Source organism: Neovison vison, chromosome 9 (assembly GCF_020171115.1).
Source record: "Neovison vison isolate M4711 chromosome 9, ASM_NN_V1, whole genome shotgun sequence".
NCBI lineage: Eukaryota > Metazoa > Chordata > Mammalia > Carnivora > Mustelidae > Neogale > Neogale vison.
In genome coordinates this window covers 48152703-48174804 of record NC_058099.1, presented here as the reverse complement: position 1 = coordinate 48174804, position 22102 = coordinate 48152703, and the positions used below count along the sequence as shown (strand labels likewise).

The 22102-nt window shown below is 40.8% G+C and overlaps 1 protein-coding gene and 2 non-coding genes across 3 annotated transcripts in view; all 3 read left to right on the top strand.

Moving 5' to 3' along the window:
- FOCAD (focadhesin) overlaps positions 1-22102 on the top strand; it is a 311074-nt gene that overhangs the window by 94974 nt on the left and 193998 nt on the right. Inside the window, exons 9-11 of the mRNA XM_044265592.1 lie at positions 3294-3381; positions 6688-6890; positions 15337-15594. Coding sequence (XP_044121527.1) covers positions 3294-3381; positions 6688-6890; positions 15337-15594 — 549 coding nt within the window. The remainder of the gene's footprint in view (positions 1-3293; positions 3382-6687; positions 6891-15336; positions 15595-22102) is intronic.
- Positions 5416-5517, top strand: LOC122917893. The gene has a single exon (XR_006386514.1). It is a non-coding gene; the product is annotated as a U6 spliceosomal RNA (small nuclear RNA).
- Positions 12144-12272, top strand: LOC122917917. The gene has a single exon (XR_006386530.1). It is a non-coding gene; the product is annotated as a small nucleolar RNA SNORA30/SNORA37 family (small nucleolar RNA).

The following is a 22102-nucleotide window of genomic DNA, read 5'->3' as shown; positions in this document are numbered from 1 at the left end:
GGAGTCTGCTGGTCTCCCTCTGTTGCTGCTTCCAGTTGGTGACGAGAGAAGAATTAGGCACAAACAAGTCAGCGGCAAAAGATTGGGAGCAGGGGACAACAGTCGAAAAGGACTGCTGCCTCCAGCAACTCCACAGTCTCACTTTTATTGGATAGAAACAATAGCCAATAGAAGGATTGATGAAGGTCAAACGTTAATCCTGTCTTGCAGACAAGCAAGAAGGAGGATAAAGTTTATAATTAAATAAGCACATTCAAAGGACTCATCTAACTAACAACGGGCACTTCTGAGAAGAGAAAGGAGCGGACAGCGGATAAGGGAAGCAGGCGGTTTTCTTTCCACCCTGAGCTGACCGGGCGTTCCCCGGTGCTCGGCTTCCCTGAAGCAGGTGGCGTTCCGCCCTCGGCGGCCGGGCATCCCCAGCTGCCCAGCTTCACGGTCGTTTATCGTCCTTCTCCCCAAAGACCTGTTGTCAGTATATGTATTTCTTAAGGCCATATCTAAATGTGCTTGGTAACTAGTAAAATCCTCCAGGGGTTACAGTTTAAGTAACAAATTGTTCCGAGGGGCAGCAGCACTCAGTCCTGCACCCCCCCCCCCACCCGGGCAACTCTCTCTCTTTTAAAAAAGTTCCATCCACTTAGCATGTTTCTAGTCCATGTCAGAGACACAAAGTACTACTTTGTGGCCTTTGCGGTGATAGCTTTTGTGAAAAAAGCTTTCCAGTGTAGCCTTAGTATCAAGTCATCCTTTAATTTGTCTCTCATCTTCTTGGTAGCCAGGAAATTTGAAATTTAAATGATTTTGCTGGTTTTTCTTCTCTTTTTTTAAATGGATATGCAGAATATGAAATGCAATTGAGGAAAAGATCACGACAAAGAATGGTGTGATGGTATATACAATAAGTGTCTTCTTTTTAAAAAATACATTGTCCTCAAATAGATAGCCATTGCTTTGTTCTCAACTATATTTCAAAGCAGTGAGGGGGTATAGGCCCAAAGACACAAATGAAAAAATAATCCATTAAAACAATTTAATCTTCTTCTTCTTCTTTTTTAAGATCTAATTTCTTTATTGGACAGAGAGAGAGAGAGACAGTGAGAGAAGGAACAAGCAGGGGAAGTAGGAGGGTTGAAGCAGCCTCCCCACTGAGCAGGGAGCCCAATGTGGGGCTCTATCCTAGGACCCTGGGATCATGACCTGAGCCGAAGGCAGACGTTTAATGACTGAACCACCCAGGTGCCCCTTAATTTTCTTATTTTGCTGGTTTTTAAAAGTCCATAAACATGCACTTGGGAAGAGTTTGCAGTTTATTTTCACTTTTTTTTTTAAAGATTTTTTTAAATTTGTTTATTTGACAGACAGAGATCACAAGTAGACAGAGAGGCAGGCAGAGAGAGAGAGAGAGAGAGGGACGCAGGCTCCCTGCTGAGCAGAGAGCCGGATGTGGGGCTCTATCCCAGGACCCTGAGATCATGACCTGAGCCGAAGGCAGCGGCTTTAACCCACTGAGCCACCCAGGCGCCCTTATTTTCACTTTTTAAATGGTGAAACTGAGATGAAGATCTATATATATTTATTATATATCTATTTGTGCCAGAGTTAATAGCCCTCCAAGATTATAACTTCTGAGTATGTCAGATTAGTTAGTTTTCTCCAAGTGTTTTCTTAACATGTGGTTCTACCACACATTTATGGTTTTTTTTTCTCCTTGCCCATCCTCTGATTCATATTATTTCCGCTCTGCAATAGCATCTCTAAAATTTCAGAATGAAGTAATTTTAGTGAAGTGTGCTGGACCTTTCTTCTTTACTTACAGAATGTGTTAATATTTTCTTTATTTAGAAGGCTCAAATAACATCTAATAAGTAAATTGCAAGAGATACAAGAACTTAATGTTCACATTCAGTTTGTTCTTTTTAAAAAAGATTTTATTTATTAGAGAGTGGGGGGGAACACAAGCAGGGCAGTGGGAGAGGAAAAAGCAGGCTTTCCACTGAGCAGGGAGCCTGATGTGGGACTCGATCCCAGTGGGCTGAAGGCAGATGCTTAACGACTGAGTCACCCCGGTGCCCTCCATTTTGCTTTCTATGTGATTGATATACTTGGTGAAAAATAATGATTTTCAGTTTTTATGATTATTGATTTCCTACATTTAAATATGTTTAATAGATTACTGTGATTTAAGAATAATCTCTGCCTCCCTCGGTATTACTGTTTCCTTTATTAAAATAACAGAATTTATTTTTTAAAGATTTATTTACTTCAGAGAGAGAGAAGGCACACTTGAGCAGGTTGAGGAGGTGGAGAGTGGCAGAGAGAGAGGGAAAGAAGACTCCCCACTGAGGTGGAGCCCAACATGGGGCTCGATCTCCCTGCCTGGAGATCATAATCTGAGTCTAAACCAAGAGTGGGATGTGTAATTGAGCCACCAAGGCACCCCAAAATAGCATTATTTATTAAGATCGTTAAGTGTAGTTCTTTATGTAAGTTATATAGATGAATCATGCCTGGATTAGGTAATTAAACAGTTGACCTACTTTTAAAAAATGAAGTATTCTTTTAGTATTTCAGGTAGTTTTTCAGTGATTTGAAAGACTGTTTTTGAAGATGTATAGGTCTGTTTGTTGTGTTAAGGCATTGTCTCTTTTTAATTCGTTTTTCAAGATTTTATTTATTTGAGAGAGAGAAGGAAAGAGAGAACGAGTGGGGGGAGGGTTAGGGGGGAAGCAGACTCCCCACAGAGCAGCGAGCCCGATGCGGGGCTCAGTCCCAGGACCCTGGGATCATGACCTGAGTCAAAGACAGACGCTTAACCAACTGAGCCACCCAGGTGCCCAGGCATTTTTCTCTTCAAGTTAATTTGGTGGATAGCCTCTGCTCTTCAACCAGATACGATAATGTTTTGAATTTATGTGTGATTGCTGTGGAGTCCCCATCCTTCCCGTAGTAGAGCTGGCTTACTGTAAATAGCTTTGTACAATAGGTTGATGATCTTTCATGTTAAATATACTCTTCTTGGATACATGCTATTAAAAAGCCATGGCTCGGGACGCCTGGGTGACTCAGTTGGTTAAGCAGCTGCCTTCGGCTCAGGTCATGATACCAGCATCCTGGGATCAAGTCCCACATCGGGCTCGTTGCTCAGCAGGGAGCCTGCTTCTCCCTCTGCCTCTGCCATTCTGTCTGCCTGTGCTCGCTCTCTCCCCCTCTCTCTCTGATAAATAAAATCTTAAACAAAACAAAACATGGCTCTGGGAACTTCTTCAACTCCTTTCTTGTTTTTCTTTTAGGATTTTCCTGTTGAACCGGTCACAGTTGGAATAGCTTTCTTACTGCTGCAGACACCAGCAAGTCAGCAGAAGCCAATCCTAAGTTTAGGTAAATAAAAATATCCTCACAAGAGTAAAATGTACATATAACGTAAGTGTTGGGGGGAGTCCCTCGAGCTATGTGTTATGCTATGCTAGAAAGTCCTGTATACTTTGAGTTTTCATTCTAGAAATTTTCCTGGTTAATTATTCTGAAATAGAACTTTGTTTTTCATATCCCACAAGGTGTTTTATGCAGCGGCTCCACACATACACCATAATTTACCAAGTATCTCAGCTGTCCTACCAGTGAGGAATGGGACTAAAGGAGGGGGGTAAAAATACTCTATTTAAGAATATGGTAAGGGGCGCCTGGGTGGCTCAGTGGGTTAAGCCGCTGCCTTCGGCTCAGGTCATGATCTCAGGGTCCTGGGATCGAGTCCCGCATCGGGCTCTCTGCTCGGCAGGGAGCCTGCTTCCCTCTCTCTCTGCCTGCCTCTCCGTCTACTTGTGATTTCTCTCTGTCAAATAAATAAATAAAATCTTTAAAAAAAAAAAAAAAGAATATGGTAAAAAACCAGGTTGATATGTCTGGCCGATTGGCAGCCAAGTCACACCTTTAAAATGCAGCGTTTATGCTAGTGTTGCGTCTCTTTACTTGGGGTAACATCTATGTAGTAATGGAGAACCTGTCCAAATTATATTGCATGGTGCCATGATCTGTCGATCATCCCCACTCTCATTTTGAAGTGTGTAAAGAGGTAGATACTGATTGTGTAGGTCATTGTGGGCATTTTTTTTTTTTTTAAGATTTTATTTTATTTATTTGACAGATAGAAATCACAAGTAGATGGAGAGGCAGGCAGAGAGAGAGAGGGGAAGCAGGCTCCCTGCTGAGCAGAGAGCCCGATGCGGGACTCGATCCCAGGACCCTGAGATCATGACCTGAGCCGAAGGCAGCGGCTTAACCCACTGAGCCACCCAGGCGCCCCATTGTGGGCATTTTAATTCATCGTGATTTTGAGGTGAATTCCTTTTCCACTTCCAGTCTATCTTGAGAACCGCTGTAGCACATGAAGGGGGCCCTTGGCATCCTGCGCTCTTTTTTGTCTGTTGACCTTGTCTCATTTGTGCCCTCCTCCTGAGGCTCTTTCTGAAGCGCTTTTGCCTTTTTTGTTGATGGTGGTGTTCTGCGAGCGGAGCGCATGGCATCTTCCCAGAGGTATAATTTGCCAGGGCTGGTACTTCGGACAGCCATAGTTGTTGTTGTTGTTGTTTTCCTCTTCCATTTTAAAATTTAAATTAAATTTATTAACCTATAATGTATGATTGGTTTCAGAGGGAGAAGTCAGTAGATTCATCAGTCTTGTATAATACCCAGTGCTCATTGCATCACATGCCCTCCCCAGTGTCCATCCCCCAGCCGCACCATCCACCATCCATCCCACTTCCTCCCCTTGAGCAAACCTCAGTTTGTTTCCCGAGATTAAGAGTCAGTTATGGTTTTCTCTCCCTCTCTGATTTCATCTTGTTTTATTTTTTCCTCCCTTCCTTATGATCCTGTGTTTTGTTTTTTAAATTCCACACATGGGGGAGATCACATGATACTTGTTTTTCTCTGATTGACTTATTTCGCTCAGCATAATATCTTCCAGTTCCATCCACTGACAGCTGTAGTTTTGTTTTCTTTTTTAACAGCTTTATTGAGGTATAGTTTATTTACCACAAAGTTTACCATTTTTAAGTGTACAATATAAAGTGGCTTTTTAAAAAAATGAATTTACAGAGTTGAGCAACCAGCACTATAATCTAGTGACAGAGCATTTCCATTATCCAGTATGTTACGTTGAAGAGGAGGGAAGATGGGCTGTTTAGCATACTGGAAAAGAGTGTTCAAATAGGATAACCAAGAAGATATTGATGATTTCAAACTTGACAAATCCACAGCATTAATACAGTGTTTTGCTTCTTAATTATTAACACTAGCCTTGATTGTAAATAGCAATTTATAAAAATGCCTGGAAGATTTATAATACAGAAGATAGAAATGTATACATGTCCTGTTTTATTAGAGATGATGGATTTTCATAGTCTCTCAGGGACAATTATGGATTAAAATTAATATTTTAATTGGAATGGTACAGAAAAGATTTGCATGCCCCCTGTGCAAAGATACTTGCACATTCGTGAAGCATTCCATATTTTTAAAACTTAATTAAAAAAGACTAATATTTAAGCAGGGAAGGTCAATTAGCAGTGTTAGAATAACAGGTGTTTGTTACCATGTTCAGGTTTGACTGCCAGATGATGAGAAGAAAATATTGGCAAATCACTGACATGACTTAAGGCTTATAGACTAGACTTTTTTTGTTGTTGTGGGGAGATTGATTGATCGATAATCTAGCTTGGAAGCCTATGAATGACATCTTTTGGTAAAGTAGGGCTCATCTAATAATTGTGAAAATTATATTTCTGCTTTATCTCATTTTGTTAATGGTCTAGGGTAGATTATATATGTGACTAAGTCATCACACATTTCTGTGTGTATTTTTTTTTCTGTGTGTATTTCTGATGTATAAGTTGAGTGTCCATGTTAAAAAAAGATCATTTATGAAAATGGGTTTGATTGTTACCAGTTATGGACTCTGAGACTATTCCTGATTCACTTTTTAGCAATTACAGTGAAGGACTTCTCTGTTTTGCCTCCCTTTACCAATGCATCTCAATATAATTCTCACATGGGTTTGTAAGGGAAGCATGCACATTGGTCTTAAAATCCACGGATCAGGAACTCTGGTCTCTTGGCTCTGTTGAGGGCAGTGGAAAGACCTGGCAATAAAAGGACAAAAGTTGAATTGTATTTTTTTATCTTTAAAGATATTGATTGATTGATTGATTTGAGGGGAAGGGAGAGAGCATCCAAGTGTGTGTGGGGGAGGGGAAGAAGGGGAAGAACTGAGGGAGAGGGAGAGAATCTCCAGTGGACTCTGCACTGAGCATGGAGCCTCATGTGGGGCCTGGTCTCGGGACCCTGAAATCATGACCTGGGCCGAAACCGAGAGTCAGATGCTAACTCAGGTGCCCCAGCTGAGCTGTATTTTAAAGAAAGTCACATTTACTTAAAGAGTTGGTTTATACTCTTTGGTATGTATTTTCTCTATGATTATCCTAAAGTTACCAGGAACATACATTAACAGCTTGTTTTAGACAATAATTTTTATGTTCCTTTCTAAAAGGGTAAGACCCATTGTCTCAGTTGTGTGTCTGACCCAGTTGTAAAGGGGTGAGAAAACTTTTTGCATATCTCTCTTGAACAAAATAGCATTTTGTTTGGGGTAGTAATTTTTTAAATGCAAATTGTTGTTTTCATGAATAGCTTTGAAGCTCCTCTCTGTTGCCGAGGGTCAGAAAATCCCAAGGTCAGCCTTGGTGCTAGTGATGCCGCTTCTGCAGATACTGTCTTCTACTGCCTTGGAAGACTGTATGTCCGTGGATGAAGAAGGTCCCTCGAGGCAGCAGTTGGCTCTGAACCTTTTGGAAATGGTACAGCAGGAGTCCTATAGAGATGACCACCAAAAGGTAATGAGTTCAGCCTTGATTCTCATGTTTATTTTTTTAAAAAATGTTATTTATTTATTTGAGAGTGAGAGAACGTGTGGGAGGAGGGGCCAAAGGAGAAGCAGACTCCCTGTGGGGAGCCTGGATGTGGCACTCAATCCCAGGACCCTGGGGTCATGCCCCTAGCTGAAGGCAGATGCTTAATCAACTAAGCCACCGAGGCGCCTTGTTTCTCTTAAATAAAGGTGAAGTTGTAATGTGGGACTTCTGTTTGTGCAGATAATCTCACCTCCTGGTGAATATCTGTTTGGATTTAAACGCCTCTCCTTGAACTTTGCCATTCTGTCACACAGTGGTATAGCTCTTAGTCTATTCTTCTAGACTGTGAGAGGGGAGTGCAAAATAAGTTTTGGAGATGCTGTATAATTTTTTCCTCTTTGAGTATTCTTTAAAAAATTTTTCTTTTTAAAAGATTTTATTGATTTGTCAGAGAATGCGAGCACAAGAGGGGACGGGGATGGCTAGGCAGAGGCAGAGGGAGAGGGAGAGAAGCAGGCCCGCTGAGCAAGAAGCCTGATGTGTTACTCAATCCCAGGGCCCTGAGATTATGACCCGAGCTGACGGCAGATGCTCAACCGACTGAGCCACCCAGGTGCCCCCCTCTTTGAGTTTTCTGACTATATTAGTAGTTCAAGGTCCTGAGAAATCCTGCAGAAAAGGAACTAATTCCTTGTGCTTCTCCAACACATTCGAGCAAGGAATCCTTTTTTATTATCATACTATTTAATTTACATGTTTATGCAGCATGTTGTTACATCTGGGACAATCCAAGGGGGGAAATCTCCTCAAGTGCCTGGAAATTCTATCTGTAAGACCTGAGGCTTCTAGACTTCTTTTCTAATATGTGGCACCTTAGGCCATTTTCCTTGACAAAATGGCTCTTGTTGTCTCCTGTGTCCTGCCCTCCACTGCTGCCTTCCTTGGAAGACTGCAGGTCTCCCACACTGCATCCCCGCTCCCCGCTGCTGACCAACCTCAGTCTGCTTTCTCTGTCTGTTTTTGTTAAGAGACTGTAAAAGTATTGTCAGCCTCTGGTTAGTGGCTGGGTTCTGGGCCCACGTTGGTTAGACGTTTTCTCCTTTGGTATTTGAGTGTTGCCTTCAGTAAAATGTAGTATTACTTTCCCAGCTATGAATTTGATGGGGATTGAATGGGGATTAAAGAAGTGAAACTGGTGAAACATGTTGCCATGGAGAGAGAGATTGTACATAAATGCAGGCCAGTCGCTCCGTCTGCACAAGCAGGGTTGTGCCTCATTGTGTGTTGTTAAATGTCCTCGCAGCCTACATGCAGGCACTGTAATTCCTGGTTTGAGGGTGTGGGCAGAAACCAGTGTATAGGCAAACTGACCTTATTCTACAGCTTCCGAATTCCTAATTGCTCATCTAGAACTTTCCAAACTTGAAGTAGGTAGTTGACTTGCCTGAGAGAAGGAACTTCTTGCCTCCACCCTGATAAGACAGAACGTGGCCCAAATTTTCTAATATCGTTTTACTCCCTGTTGTGGTTTGGTCCTGGAGAGCAGTGGTTGGGTTCTGGATGGACCTGGGGGCAGGGCAAGATGTCCCCGTGTCTGAGACTTCTATTCTTTCAGCTCACAAAAAGCTTTCTCACCCCTTTATGACAGGGTCAGACACATAACTAAGACAATGGATACTTCCTGAGAATCGTCCTGACTCCAGTACGCTTTACTGTTCACTCACGTGTGTGTGAATCTTATTCACTAACTCTGATAGTTAGACTCACTCTTCAGCAGCTGGTGAAGAAGGGCGAGGAAGGGATACTATTAGGGCCATATACATTCTCCTGTGATAACGTGCAGCAGAATAGGAGCTGGGACTGGAGATATGATCCCCATTTTTAAAATTGTAATCCACAGTTTGCTGTTGGCTTTCCTTCCGCGCCCGTTCAGGCCTCTTTATCAGACATACCTGTAAATTTTAACAGGATGCAAACTCTCCAGTTCTCTCCCTGAATCTTTGCTTTTGCTCGTAATGCTCTTTTGTTTCCTTTGCCTGACCTACTCATTCTTCAAGACCCAGCCAGTTGTTCTCAGCCTCCTGGAGTCCAAATTCATGACCCTTTTCTTGGCATCCTCAGCTCTTTTAGTATCACTCAGTCGTGTTGTGTCTTAAGTTCGAGGGCTATGTGTGTGTTCTTCCAGCTGTGCTGCGAGCTCATTGAGGGAAAGGATCTTGGTCTTTCTCACACTTTGCCTGTATTCTCTTAAGCATGTTGAAATTGAAATTGCAACAGTTGTTGAACTTTTTGTATTTTTTTTTCCACTGAAGTGTTTTTGCTTTATCTTTGTGACCCGATCGTAGATGAAATATTTCAAAGTTTTTTAGCCAGTTGTTAATTGAATACTCTACATACTGAAATAAGATAGGATGTCATATACTTAACTTCACATTCTCAACACCTGACACATTGTTTACCACATGATAATCATTCAGTAAGTTTCTATTCACTGAGAGATGTGTGCTTCTCCTAAAGATATGGAAGATCATTTTCCCATCTCCGTATGTTACAGAAAGACCTTTGTATAAAACCACAGGTCTTGTTTTTTATTATTTCTTTTTAGATGGGTGACTCTGACTTAGTGTGTTTGATTTAGAACTAGAGCAGTTTTTAAGAAGCCCAGTTCTACCGGTGAACGGAAACAAGGGTAAATGTTCTGTACCACACAATTCTGTATTCCCTACCCATTTCTGATGTGTTGATAACCATGAAATGAAACACACATTTTAATTTCCAGTTTTTAAGAATTAAAAAAAGTAAGTTATTAAAGCAACCACTCACCTTCTTTTAAGGATTAACATAATCCCAGAAGCTTTTAATATTTTTTAGTGGTCTGTGAAAAACAAGGTTTCTTCTATTAAGTTATTAAATGGGATATTTAAAACCACCTATTTGTCTTCCTAGGCCAAAAAAAAAAAAAAAAAATCAGACAATAGTTGTAAATTCTAATGTGCTTAAAATCTTTGTGCCCCAGCCCCTAGAGAATGTGGTGGGGAGAAAGAAAGCACCAGGGCATGAGTCTGGGTCTAGGCAGGAGAGAGAGATCCTGCTGGTAATTTGAACAAAGATAAACTTAATACAGAGAATTATTAACTAGTAAATGCTCTCCCATGACTTAAAGTTATAAAAGAGGCTCTAAGGAATATTCATTGATAAATGTAAGGAGAAGCTGCTACTTCTAGGGCTGGAGAGATTACCCAAAGGAAGGAATGGAGAGGGTCTCCCTACTCAAGATCAAGATGAGACCTTATAGAGAGGATGTGGCTGTGGCCTGCTAGCTGGTGACATTCTCTCGGGTGCCTCAGGCCAGAGCTGGTCTGTAGGAAACCACCTCTTGGGGTGTGAATGGGGTGGCCTGGGTCCTCCACAGGAAGACATTTTCTGGGTTCTCCTATATGCCCCTGGCAGACACGGTAGGAGAAATCCCAGGACAATATTCCACTGCATAGATACACACCACATTTTACTTTTCCATTCATCTGCTGATGAACTTTTGGGTTGTTTTCACTTTTTGGCTATTATTAGTAGTGCTGTTATGAAGCTTCCTATGTAAGTTTTATGTGGACATGTTTTCATTTCTCTTGGGTAGATAGCTAGGAGTGGAATTGCTAGATCATATGCTAACTCTGTTGGAGGAGCTACCAGACTATTTTCCACAGGAACTATGCCATTTTACATGCCCACCAGCCCACCAGCTAAGCCTGAAGCTTCCAACTTGTCCATATCCTCACCAGCACTTGTCACTACCTATGTTTTTGCCTCTAGCAGGTGTGAAGTGCCTTTTCCTTAGGGTTTTGATTTGCATTTTCCTGATGATTTCTTAGAACACTCCTTTGACAACTGAAGAGCCTGAGGCTAGAGAAGTTGAGTTGCCCAGATTACACAGCTATTGAAGAATAGAATTGAGATTCAGATTTTGACTGTTTAACTATAGAGCCTACATCCTACTGACTCCAGTTTGATTTTTTTTTTTTTTTTTTTTGCCCTTTTGGTAATTTGTCAACTTTGTGCTGAACTTGCAAGTAAATAGAACAGTTGCAGATTTATAGGTTAACATTAAGTCATGGTGGGTGCCTGGGTGGCTCAGTGGGTTAAGCCGCTGCCTTCGGCTCAGGTCATGATCTCAGGGTTCTGGGATCGAGTCCCGCATCGGGCTCTCTGCTCAGCAGGGAGCCTGCTTCCTCCTCTCTCTCTCTGCCTGCCCCTCTGCCTACTTGTGATCTCTCTCTGTCAAGTAAATAAATAAAATCTTAAAAAAAAAAAACATTAAGTCATGGTACATTAAAATAAATTGGCTTCTTAGAAACTTTTCGTTGGAAGTTAAGAGGAATTAGTAAGTCTTAGACCTTGCATATCTTCCATCATCTTCTGAATCACATGAATACTGAGGATGGTGGGGGTTTCCTTGGATGATAAGCAGCCCTCCCAAACCTCTTCACTCTTGGACTAGATTCTTCATGGAGGTATAGGGCAGAAAGAGCCTCTTGAGGCTTTGTCTAGTCCAGTCTTCTGCCTCTCCTCTGGTGCGTGCTAGAAGGGTCTGGCAAAAATTTGTCCTCCTTTCAAGGGGCTCCAGGTTTGAGTTTCCATACCCCTTCTCCTGATCAAATCGTGGCTCCAGTTTAGTTAAGCCTATTTTGGTCACTATTACATTGGAGTGTTAATCTTAAAGATTTATTTGAGTGAGAGAGCACTCATGAGAGGAGAGTGAAACCTCAGAGGGAGTGGCAGAGGGAGACGGAGACGGAGAGAATCCCAAGCAGGCTCCATGCTCAGCAGTGCTTGATCCCAGGACCCTGAGACCATGACCTGAGCTGAAATCAAGAGTCAGTCACTTAACCAATGGAGCCACCCACGGTGTCATAGACGAGTGTTACTCTTTAAAGTTAATGAAAATCTGTATTGTTCACTGAACTCACAGTTTCTTGTTCAGACCCTTTTAGGCAAAGAAGTGCTATCAGATATCTGTCTTATTTTAATACTTAACAGACTCGAACATTTTTATTACAAGCTTTTTCAAATAAAGATTCTCAACTAGTATCTGTAGATGTTTTACAACCATTTAATATTCCTTTAAATGTTACTTTTTTATGGTTCCTTTTTTCTTGTATTTTCTTACTGAGATGTAATTCACCTAAGATAAACGTCCTTTATTTTTGAACACCTGCTTTCTCCTCTAAAACAGAGAGCCTGCCAGCACTTTCACAGGCCCTCCCCCGGGCTGTGGGGCCAGGATTTGGTAGCTGGTGCTTAGAGAAAGCCCTGGGTTGCATCCTTGCCCTGGGACTTTGCCAAGGGCAGCCATCACTCACTGGGACAGCAAGACTGTGCTGGGATGTCTCACTCAACACTGTGCTCTTCTGCCGCTGTTCTAACCCTAGGCAAACAGACAAAAACCAGAGCCTAACCATCAACATAATACTTCAAGTAAAACAGGATTTTCTTTCTGTTTCAGTATGTTTACTCTTACCCGTCTGGGTAATGTTGCTGCTTTTGACTCAATTTATGGTAGATGGTGATTTCCAATTACTTTCTTTTATACTCCTATCCACCAGTTTTATTTTTCTCTCCTAAAGATGACAGAGATCATATTTCTCTGTATTTTGCAACTTTAAAGACTGTGCAGGTTCTTTATTGTGTCATTATGTACCTCAGTAATCTTGGCAGGAAGGTAGTCATTACTTCCATTTTACAAATGAGCAAAGTGAGGCTCAGAGATTTGTGTAATAACCTCTAGCTGGCATGCCTGTGCTAACGTCCTGGTGTTTTAAAGCACAAGTCCAATGCTGTTTGTCCTTTGTCTAAAGAACGTCAGTGAATTTCATCTTTGGGTCTTCAATGAATTTCATCTTTGGGTGAGGGAAGTATTTTTAGAGAGAAAGGGCTGTAATAAATGTGAGTATTTAACTTTTAAAATTTATTATTTAAAAAATTATAACACATGAAAATGGTTCAAAAATTACAAAATGGTATCAATGAGAAATTTTCTTCTCATCCTTGATTCTGGTTGCCCAGTTCCCACCCTCTCAAATGAAAAATGAGTCGTGGATGTTAATTTCTTTTGTATTTGTCCCATAACTTTCTTTGCATGTATAAGCAAATACAAATATATAGTCCCCACCCTGTTTAAAAAAATAATTGGTAGCATTCCAGGCACACTGTGTGCATCTTGTATTTTCATGAGCAGTCTTTTCATGTCAATAAAGATAGGTTCCTCATTTGTTTTTACAGTGGGATTTGCTTTCAAATGGTATCTCTCTACTCTAAAGCATATACTTGAGACAACTGAACACCTGTGTCCTCACAAAAACTTTTATAGGACTCTTCATAGCAGCATTATTCATAATAGCCAAAAAGTGGAAACAACCCAATGTCCGCTAATTGATGAATGTTAAAAAGTGGTATATCCATTCAGTGGAATAATACTGGCCAAGGAAAAGAAATTAAGTGTTTATACAAACCACAGCATGGATCAGCCTTAAAACATGCTGAATGAAAGGAGCTGGTCACCAGAAAACACATCTTGTGTGGTTCCTATTAGTTGAAATAGCCAGAATAGAAACAAAGTAGATTGATTAGTGGTTTCCAGGGGCTGTGAGGCTGGTGTTGGGGGAACGAGGAGTGACTGTTAATGGGTATGGGGTTTCCTTTTGGGGTGATGAAAATTAGCTGTGATGATGCCACAAATTACTAAAGTTCACTGAGTTGTAAACTTTTAAAGGATGGGTTTTATGGTATGTGTATTATATCTCAATAAAGCTATTATTTAAACAAATTTCAGAGCTGCCTGGCTGGCTCAGTTGGTAGAACATGAGACTGATCTCAAGGTCAAGAGTTCAAGCCCTATACCAGGTGTGGGGCCTACTTTAAAAAAATTTTTTTTTTATAAAGCTTAATTTTTTAAAAGATTTTATTTATTTGACACATACAGAGAGGGAGAGAGAGAGAACAAGGAGGGGGTGCGGCAGGCAGAGGGAGAGGGAGAAGCAGTCTCCCCGCCTAGCAGGGAGCCCAATGCTGGGCTTGATCTCAGGACCCTGGGATCATGACCTGAGAGCTGGAGGCAGATGCTTATCTGACTGAGCCACCCAGGTGCCTCTATAAGGCTTAATTTTTACTTCCCATTTTTTCAGTTCTGTATCTGTATAAGTCACTCTCTCATAACAGGACAGTTATAATCTAGAGATTTCTAATTTGTTTCATTATGCTCTGTATGAATTGAATCTTTTTATTAGCAGGCAATATTTAATGCTTCTTTGATGTCTCTGACTTCTCCTGAGCCATGTGGGCACACTGCTCACCTTGGCAAGAGTTCTGTCTATTCTCTGTCCCTGATGGCACTACTTTATTTCCTTGAGGAGTCATTTCTCAGATTGACTTAAGTATAACCTCTTCTCTGGGTATCATTTCAATTTAGAGCTGTCAGGCTGTTTCTTATTGCTGAGGTTATTCACAGTTATTAATTCCCAGGTTCCAGCTGAACCAATGCTGTTCCTGTCAACATTCTGTCTGTTACAAAAATGAATTGTCCTCAGTCCAAGTCTGCCACCTGCCCAGGGTTGTCTCTTACCAGAGCTGGAGCGGGGCGAATACAGTGATTTTTTTTTAGTCTTCCCTCTCACGGGGTGCCTGGGTGGTACAGTTGGTTGAGCTCTTTCTGACTCTTGATTTTGGCTTGGGTCATGATCTCACGGGCTTGGCATTGAGCACCGTGTTGGGCGCCACACTTAGTGCAGAGTCTGTTTGTCCACCCCCTACCCCCCGTGCATGCACTCTCTCTCAAATAAATAAATAAAATCTTTAAAAAAAAGAAATCTTCTATTGGGGCGCCTGGGTGGCTCCGTCGGGCATCTGCCTTTGGCTCAGGTCATGATCTCAGGGTCCTGGGATCGAGCCCCATGTTGTGCTCCCTGCTCGGCCGGCAGCCTGCTTCCCCCCTTGCTTGTGTTCCCCTCTCTTGATGTCTCTCTCTCTGTCAAATAAAATCTTAAAAAAAAAAAAAAAAAATTAAAAAAAATCTTCCCTCTCACCAGTGAATACTTTTTTTTAGTGATAATAGGTTTGTTTTTTGTTTTTTGCTTTTTTCCCCCAATTCTATTGCCTCTGGATCTTGTATATTGATCCTTTCTCCCCTTCTGCCGGAACCAGGAGCACTTGGTAAATAGGAGGAAGAGTTGAAATCAGGTGTTCTAGAGTTCCATCTGTTTTATTTTTGTGTAATCCTATTAGCTCAGATATGTGCAGGGGAGTTTTTGGTAGGAATTGAAAATTCTGTACTTTGTTGGAAGGATTGATTTCTTGCAATGAAGTATAAAAAATAAATGAATATATCTCTGACAAATAGACTTACTTCATTTATTCATGCCTCTTTTTGTTGGTTTTTCAGCTCTCCTACAAGCTTGCTTTCCCCATAACCAGCATGTATGGATCAATATTTACAGCCTGGAGGATCCTTGAAGTAATGAGAGAAGAGTCTGCGGCCAGTGACTGGCTGTTTTCCGTAGAGTCCTTGCTCCCTATTACTACAGTGATCCCTGTGCATGTTTTCCTTCTGTTGGCTCACCTCCTTGTTGAAGATCAAGGACAAAATCTTCGCCAGATACTGAAGGTCACTACATTATTAGCCCAAGCAGATTCTTCTCAGGTAAAGTAAGAAAATAATAGAACAGTAATGGGGGTAAAGCTTAACTCTTGGAATTATGGATTATTCTTGGTTTGCAGATGGTTTTGATCAAAATCTTAAATTATGGGTTGATTCTTTTTTAGGGGGAGTTGGGAGGCTGTTTTTATCTTCTCAGTTGGTTCTTTTTTTTTTTTTTTTTTTTTTTTTAAGGTTTATTTATTTGCCAGAGAGATAGAGCACAAGTAGGCAGAGCAGCAGGTAGAGGGAGAGGAGAAGCAGGCTCTCCACTGAGCAGAGAGCCCGATGTGGGGCTCGATTCCAGGGCTCTGGTATCCTGACCTGAGGAGAAGGCAGAGGCTTAACCCACTGAGCCATCCAGGCGCCCCTCAGTTGGTTCTTTTTTGTCTGTACCCTGAGTTAATGAATACTTGATGCAAATGTTTCTTCAGTGAAGGCACATTTCACTGTGAAAGCTACACATGATGCTATTCTGGTACTACGATTTATTGGTAGATTTGCTCGTTTGTAACACTATGTTAACTCTTGCAGCCTATTCCAAGGTGAATATCCCTTAGTTCTAATATTGATCTTTTACTTAATTTACTTATTAATTAAAGATTTTATGAGAGTGAGTAGGAGCAAGCACAGAAGTCGGGGGAGTGGTTCAGAGGGAGAGGGAGAAGTAGACTCCTTGCTGAGCACAGAGTTTGATGTGGGGCTCCATCTCAGGACCCTGGGATTATGACCTGGGCTGAAGGCAGATGCTTAACTGACTGAGCCGCCCAGGCGCCCCTAATATTGATCTTTTGAAGTGGATGCAGATTAATTAATTTAGGGTAAAGATGCCTATGTAATAGGCATTAATTTCTCTTTGATCCTATCTTCAATCTTTAATTAAACAATACTGGGTCTTTGCTATGTATAGTAAGGATGAATATGCTGAGTTATGATGGTGAATAATCATTGTTCCTGTCTGCACAGAACTTGGAGTGTAATAAGTAGGCAGACGTTATTAAGACTCTCCCTCCCCCCTTTAATCATATATTTGGTAAAGTAATGTAATTTTTTCCCACTGGATAGACTGAAGGAAAGGGTTTCCACACCAAATAGGTATGGTATGTGCTTATGCTTCTTTTCAAATACAGTGAAGAAAAAGTTCATCTCTTTATGGAAAATTTGTGTTCCTTCAGGAAATAATTTAGTTGTAGAGGTGGGAGAAATACGTTCATCTAAGATCAGAAGTTAATATATTTGGATTCTTTTTATCCCCAACTTGCATGCTTTTTTCTTCCAGTCAAGTAAACAACTACTGATCACAAAAAATTTTCCTCCTGACTAGACCTCTTATGGTCTGATTCTCCACATGGATCTGTAATGTTCTCCAAGTACCTGTGTCATATATGGCATAGGCATAATGTGAATCATTTCCACTTTGCTTCCAACTTTGTTTCTCCCTTCACCTTCTGTAATAAATCAGTTTCTAATAAATGTTTTATTAGAGTGCAGACACCTTAGAGGATAGTATCTTTATAATAGTTAATGCATCAATAATGCCCAGAGATTATCTAAAGAAGTGCTATAGCAAGTTACCTGACCTTTGTATGCTGCTGATGTAAAACATATATTACATCAAATTATGTGTTGATACTCAGGAAATGCATTGGTCTTTGAAATTTTAGGGTGATAACTTTGAGTTACAAGTAACAGAGACCCATCTGTCTTAAATAGCTTTTATTAGCTCCAGAATTTAGAACAAGCATGGCCTAGACAGTATATTCGCTGTATAGTTTGTTTCCTCTGTGAATTGGCCGGCAGCCCAAAGCCTTATAACCTTACATTCCATCCAAAAGGAAAGGAGATGGGGAGACCTTGTTGGGTCACGTGCTCACACTGAATCAACTGTTATGGCAGGAGAATGGGACACTTTAATGCACTTTAACTGGCATCGTGGGTAGCATGGAAGTGGATGAAGTGTCAGCCCTGAAATTGTCTGTGCCACCAGGATCCTGTGAATAGAGGGTGGGATGATTCACCAAAGGAAAAATAGTTTCCTGGTGATAAAAGTGGGAATATGCTAAATAGGCAAAAATATGTAGTGGGGGAACTTCTCAGTTAGTGTTCTGGGAAGACTGAAGTGGTGTAAGTGCATTTCAGGTTTGCCAAGACTATCTCCCCTCCAAGCTCTTGGGCACCCAGGTAGCTGTCCAAGCTCTGGGTGCTTGGCTGGTCACCTCTGGCCACCTGGTCTTTCAGCTGTTCTCCCCACTCTTCTTAGAAACTTGATTTTCATGTGTGCCATGAGATGGGAAACGTTGGGAAGTACTAGAGTGACCATCAGGTTTATTCATTTATTCAATAAATGTTCAAGAAGCAGTGGGAGAAGTCAAAGTTGGTATATTACACTTCCTTTGATTATTTCTTGGATAGTTTTGAGAGAAATGAGAGTGTCATTGTGCTGTTAGGATGAATAGTAGGGTGAAATGCTTAAAGAGCTATTCAGATTCGTGCATAAGCAAGGGCAGTATCATTAATAAGAACTTAGAAGTGGAGTTTTTGTGAAAAGGACAAAAGTATCCTTGAACTAGGAGATACTGTGTTTTTGTTTTTCTTTTAAGATTTCTTCATTTATTTGAGAAGGGGGGTGTGGAGAGAGAGAGAGAGGAGCAGGGGAAGGGGCAGAGGGTGAGAATCTCAAGCAGACTCCCTGCTGAGCACAGGGCCTGACACAGGGCTTCATCCCACAATCCCTGAGATCATGACCATAGTTGAAATCAAGAGTCCAGCACTTAGCCGGCTGAGCCACACAGGCGCCCTTAGGTGATACTGTTATTTTCTTCCCTCCTTATGTAGTGAACATGTCATATATTTTCACTGGACTTTAGTTTTAGGTAAAGTAGCCCAAAAGGAAAGGACTGAATGTTTGAAAAAAGCCAATTTTCCAATTGTGAGTAGATACTTGGAATAGACTCCGTTGAAATGCGTTTGGTTATTGGCGGGTTGTTTCTGTTTCTTTAAGTTGACAAGACTGCATGAAATGTATTAATACTTCATTTGTGTTTGTCCTTTCTCACCTTATGGAAAAAAGCTGTATTATGTGTAAGCAGTTTTTGGCTCAGATTCGGGAGCAGTTGATACTAAGATTGACTGATTGATTTGAGAGAGAGACGGAACAGAGGGACAGTGAGATGGAAAAGCAGGCTCCCTGCTGAGCAGAGAGCCCAATGCGGGGCTCGATCAGAGGACCCTGACATCATGGCCTGAGCTGAAGGCAGATACTTAACTAACTGAGCCACTCAGGAGCCACTCGGGTGCCCCTCATGGGCACGTGATACTAAACAGAAGTCCTAGACTACTGATGAGCAGAAGTTAAGTAAACAGGCAGTTAAGAGTAGGAATTTCAAGGCTGTCTTCCACCTCTGTTTTGGTGGTCACTAAACCTCTATGATGGAATTCGTTGGCCTGCCTTATGCTTACTAAGTATTCAGTTTGTGTGTCACCATGATTTATTGAAAGAATCCTACTGGAAGATCTTGTGAGAAAAAGTATTTCAAAACTTTGAAAGAGTTGAAGTATGTTTTGGTATGCTTGTTATTATTCTAAGGTATCAGTTATGTTTAGTGCTGATTAATGGTAGTACGAATCAGTGTTCTATTAGTGTTCATACTGGTAAGAAAATGGGCTTTTTAAAAAGCTGTGATTGTGTTACTTATCTTGCAGTCTGATGGATCCTCTTCCTCCGTGAGTTTTCATCTTTCACCCCTACCTGGTTCCTGCTGGGCATGCATTTTCCATGTGGTTTAGTAGCTTTAGGGCCATGGAAGACTAAATGGAGTTAAGTGGTTTGAAGGGAACTTAGCTTTGTGAGTATCATTTTAGAGTTAACTGGATGCAGATGATGATGTTGAAATAACCAGGTAATTAACCAAAGCCATAGCAGTTAATTGACACCTGAAAAAAATAGGGCCCCTATCCCTGCCCCCATCTAGAAATGCTGTCATTAGTTACTACTAATCCCAATAGTTTTCTTACCCAGACATCACGAGATTCAATTTGCAGAAGATTCAAGCTAGGTCAGGCAGTGCTCAGTAAAAGTTAGGTTCCTTTTACATGCTTGGCAGGAATGTCTTCTAGTGTTCTGGGGAGAGATCCAAGGATGAGCATCCTGTGTAAATTCCCATGGAAGTCTTGAAAATTTTAAACACATTGATTTAGTTTAGATAGAGTTTTTCATATCATAGCCTGTGATTATAATAAATGAGAGTGCCATCTATTTCCTAAATTAGTGTTTTTTCTGGAAATGAAAGTTGATAGATTGGTGTGCTTTTTGGTTATCTTTATGTAATAGTTCCTGCCTTTCTGATACTGAGTAATGTTATTTTCCTTCATTTTGATGGAAGTCATTCGGACTGCCTTCAGAGATGCCTGAATGGCAATGGGAGCACATGGCTTCATGGCTCATGTACAGTAATGTCCAGTTGGCCTTATTCTTGCCTCTTCAGAGAGCTATTTCCTACCTCTGTGAATTGTTCAGGACCAGGTTTCGTCAGGGGTGAGATCAGTGGTAGTGAATTGTGAACATGGACTCTACCGAGTTAATTAAGGGATAATGTGGACTCCATGCCTAAATGAGGACATTTTCTGAAATTTATGGAATTTTATTTTTTTTTTTTTTAAGTAGTCACATTCAGCGTGGAGCCAAGCATGGGGCTTGAATGCATAATCCTGAGATCAAGACCTCAGCTGAGATCTAGTCAGGTACTTAACCGACTGAGCTGCTCAGGCCCCCCTACAGCTTTTTTTGTTTATTTGTTTTTAAAGATTTTATTTATTATTTTTGAGAGGGTGAGAGAGAGTTAGCATGTGTAGAGGGGAAGGGGAGAGGGAGAAGCAGACTTCCCACTAAGCAGGGAGCCCGATGCGGGACTTGATCCCGGGATTCTTGGGATCATGACCTGAGCCGAAGGCAGACACTTAACTGACTGAGCCACCCAGGCGCCCACCCTTACAGCTTTTTAGAAAGACAGATCAAATCTTATTTTGAACTCTGAGCCAATGACTGGCCAGTTTGTGTACAATATGACTGTGGACAGTTGAGAAATGTCTCAGACTGACCATTTCCTTAAGGAGAAGTTATTGACTCTTAACCAACAAGCCAACTTCAGATAAACTCCATATGTTTACCTGGGACTCCCCTAACCAAACCCCCAAGATGTTTTTCAGACTCCTAGGCCCTGTGAGAAGAAAAGGCTGTTACAAAGTTCTTAAAACCTTCCCTATTAGCTTAGCTGTATTATATTAACTAATTATTATAACATAAGTTATTGTATTATGTATTTAACATAATAGATTATATGAGTATATATTAATTACTATAATAATAGTATATATTAATTACTTATAATTATAAGTATTTATTCGAGTATGTATGTTATTAACTATAGCTTCCCTATAGTTGTTGGGAGTGAGATTCTCCGTCTGATCCTGGAGAACAGAGGTGTGGGAGGAAGCTGTTATTCCACATTGCAGTATGTTTATACAGAAGCCTGATTGGAATTATTAGGTGCTTAACAGTAGATCTTCTAACTATATGTTGGGGGAACACCTGACAAAAGATTTTAGTCTTTTTGGAAATCAGGACTCCTGGTCAGTGGCTTTAAAACCTGAGAAATTATGTTTTCTCCCTATCTTTCTATATATAGTAAGAGTTTATGGCAAGATTCCATAGGTATTGGCATTGAATTTTAACCACAAGGGTTAGTAATTTTTAGGTAGGTGTAGGTGGTTGAAAATGAAATCTTAGAACTTAGTATCTCAACTTCAATGGAATAACTCTAAATACTACATGTAACGTACATCAGTTTCTTTTTGACTGACTGATGGAATATGTCTAAAGGGAAAGTTTATGAACTTTGACTTTAGAGAAGTACATATTCCTTCCTTAAAACCTACTGTCATTGAAGAACGTAACAAATTGAGTTTTGTGAAACTCACTGCCCCTCTCAAACCCTTGGTACTTGCTTACTTTTCTCTTGTTTGGAAGTGGGAAGAGAGATGCTGTTTTTTGTTTTTTGTTTTTTTTAATTAATTTTTTTTACTTGGAGTTTACAACTCTCGGGTCTTTTATTTCCCTTTTACGTTTTGGTTGTTAAGTCTAGTTAAAGGTCTTGCTTAATGGGAACAATTGCCTTCTTTGATAATTTAATTTTATCCTCTGTAATGTTTTCAGGGCTTAATTTTTTCCATTTGTAAAAGTGTACACACTTCAGAGCCATTTGAAATCACTTATGTGGCTAGGTTCATGGCCCATGACTTGCTGGTCTTTCAAAAGTTGTATATTATCACATAGTAAAAAAGCTGACTTTCAGGGCAGAATTCTGTGATAGTTCCACTCTGGGTCATAAGCCATATTTTAACATGGAAAATGAATAGGAAATGTGTGAAATTTAATGGTCTGTAAGTTACTGCTGGGAGAAAAGGAGAAAATATATTCTATAAAAGAACTTGCACAAAGAGTCTTTGGACACTTTGC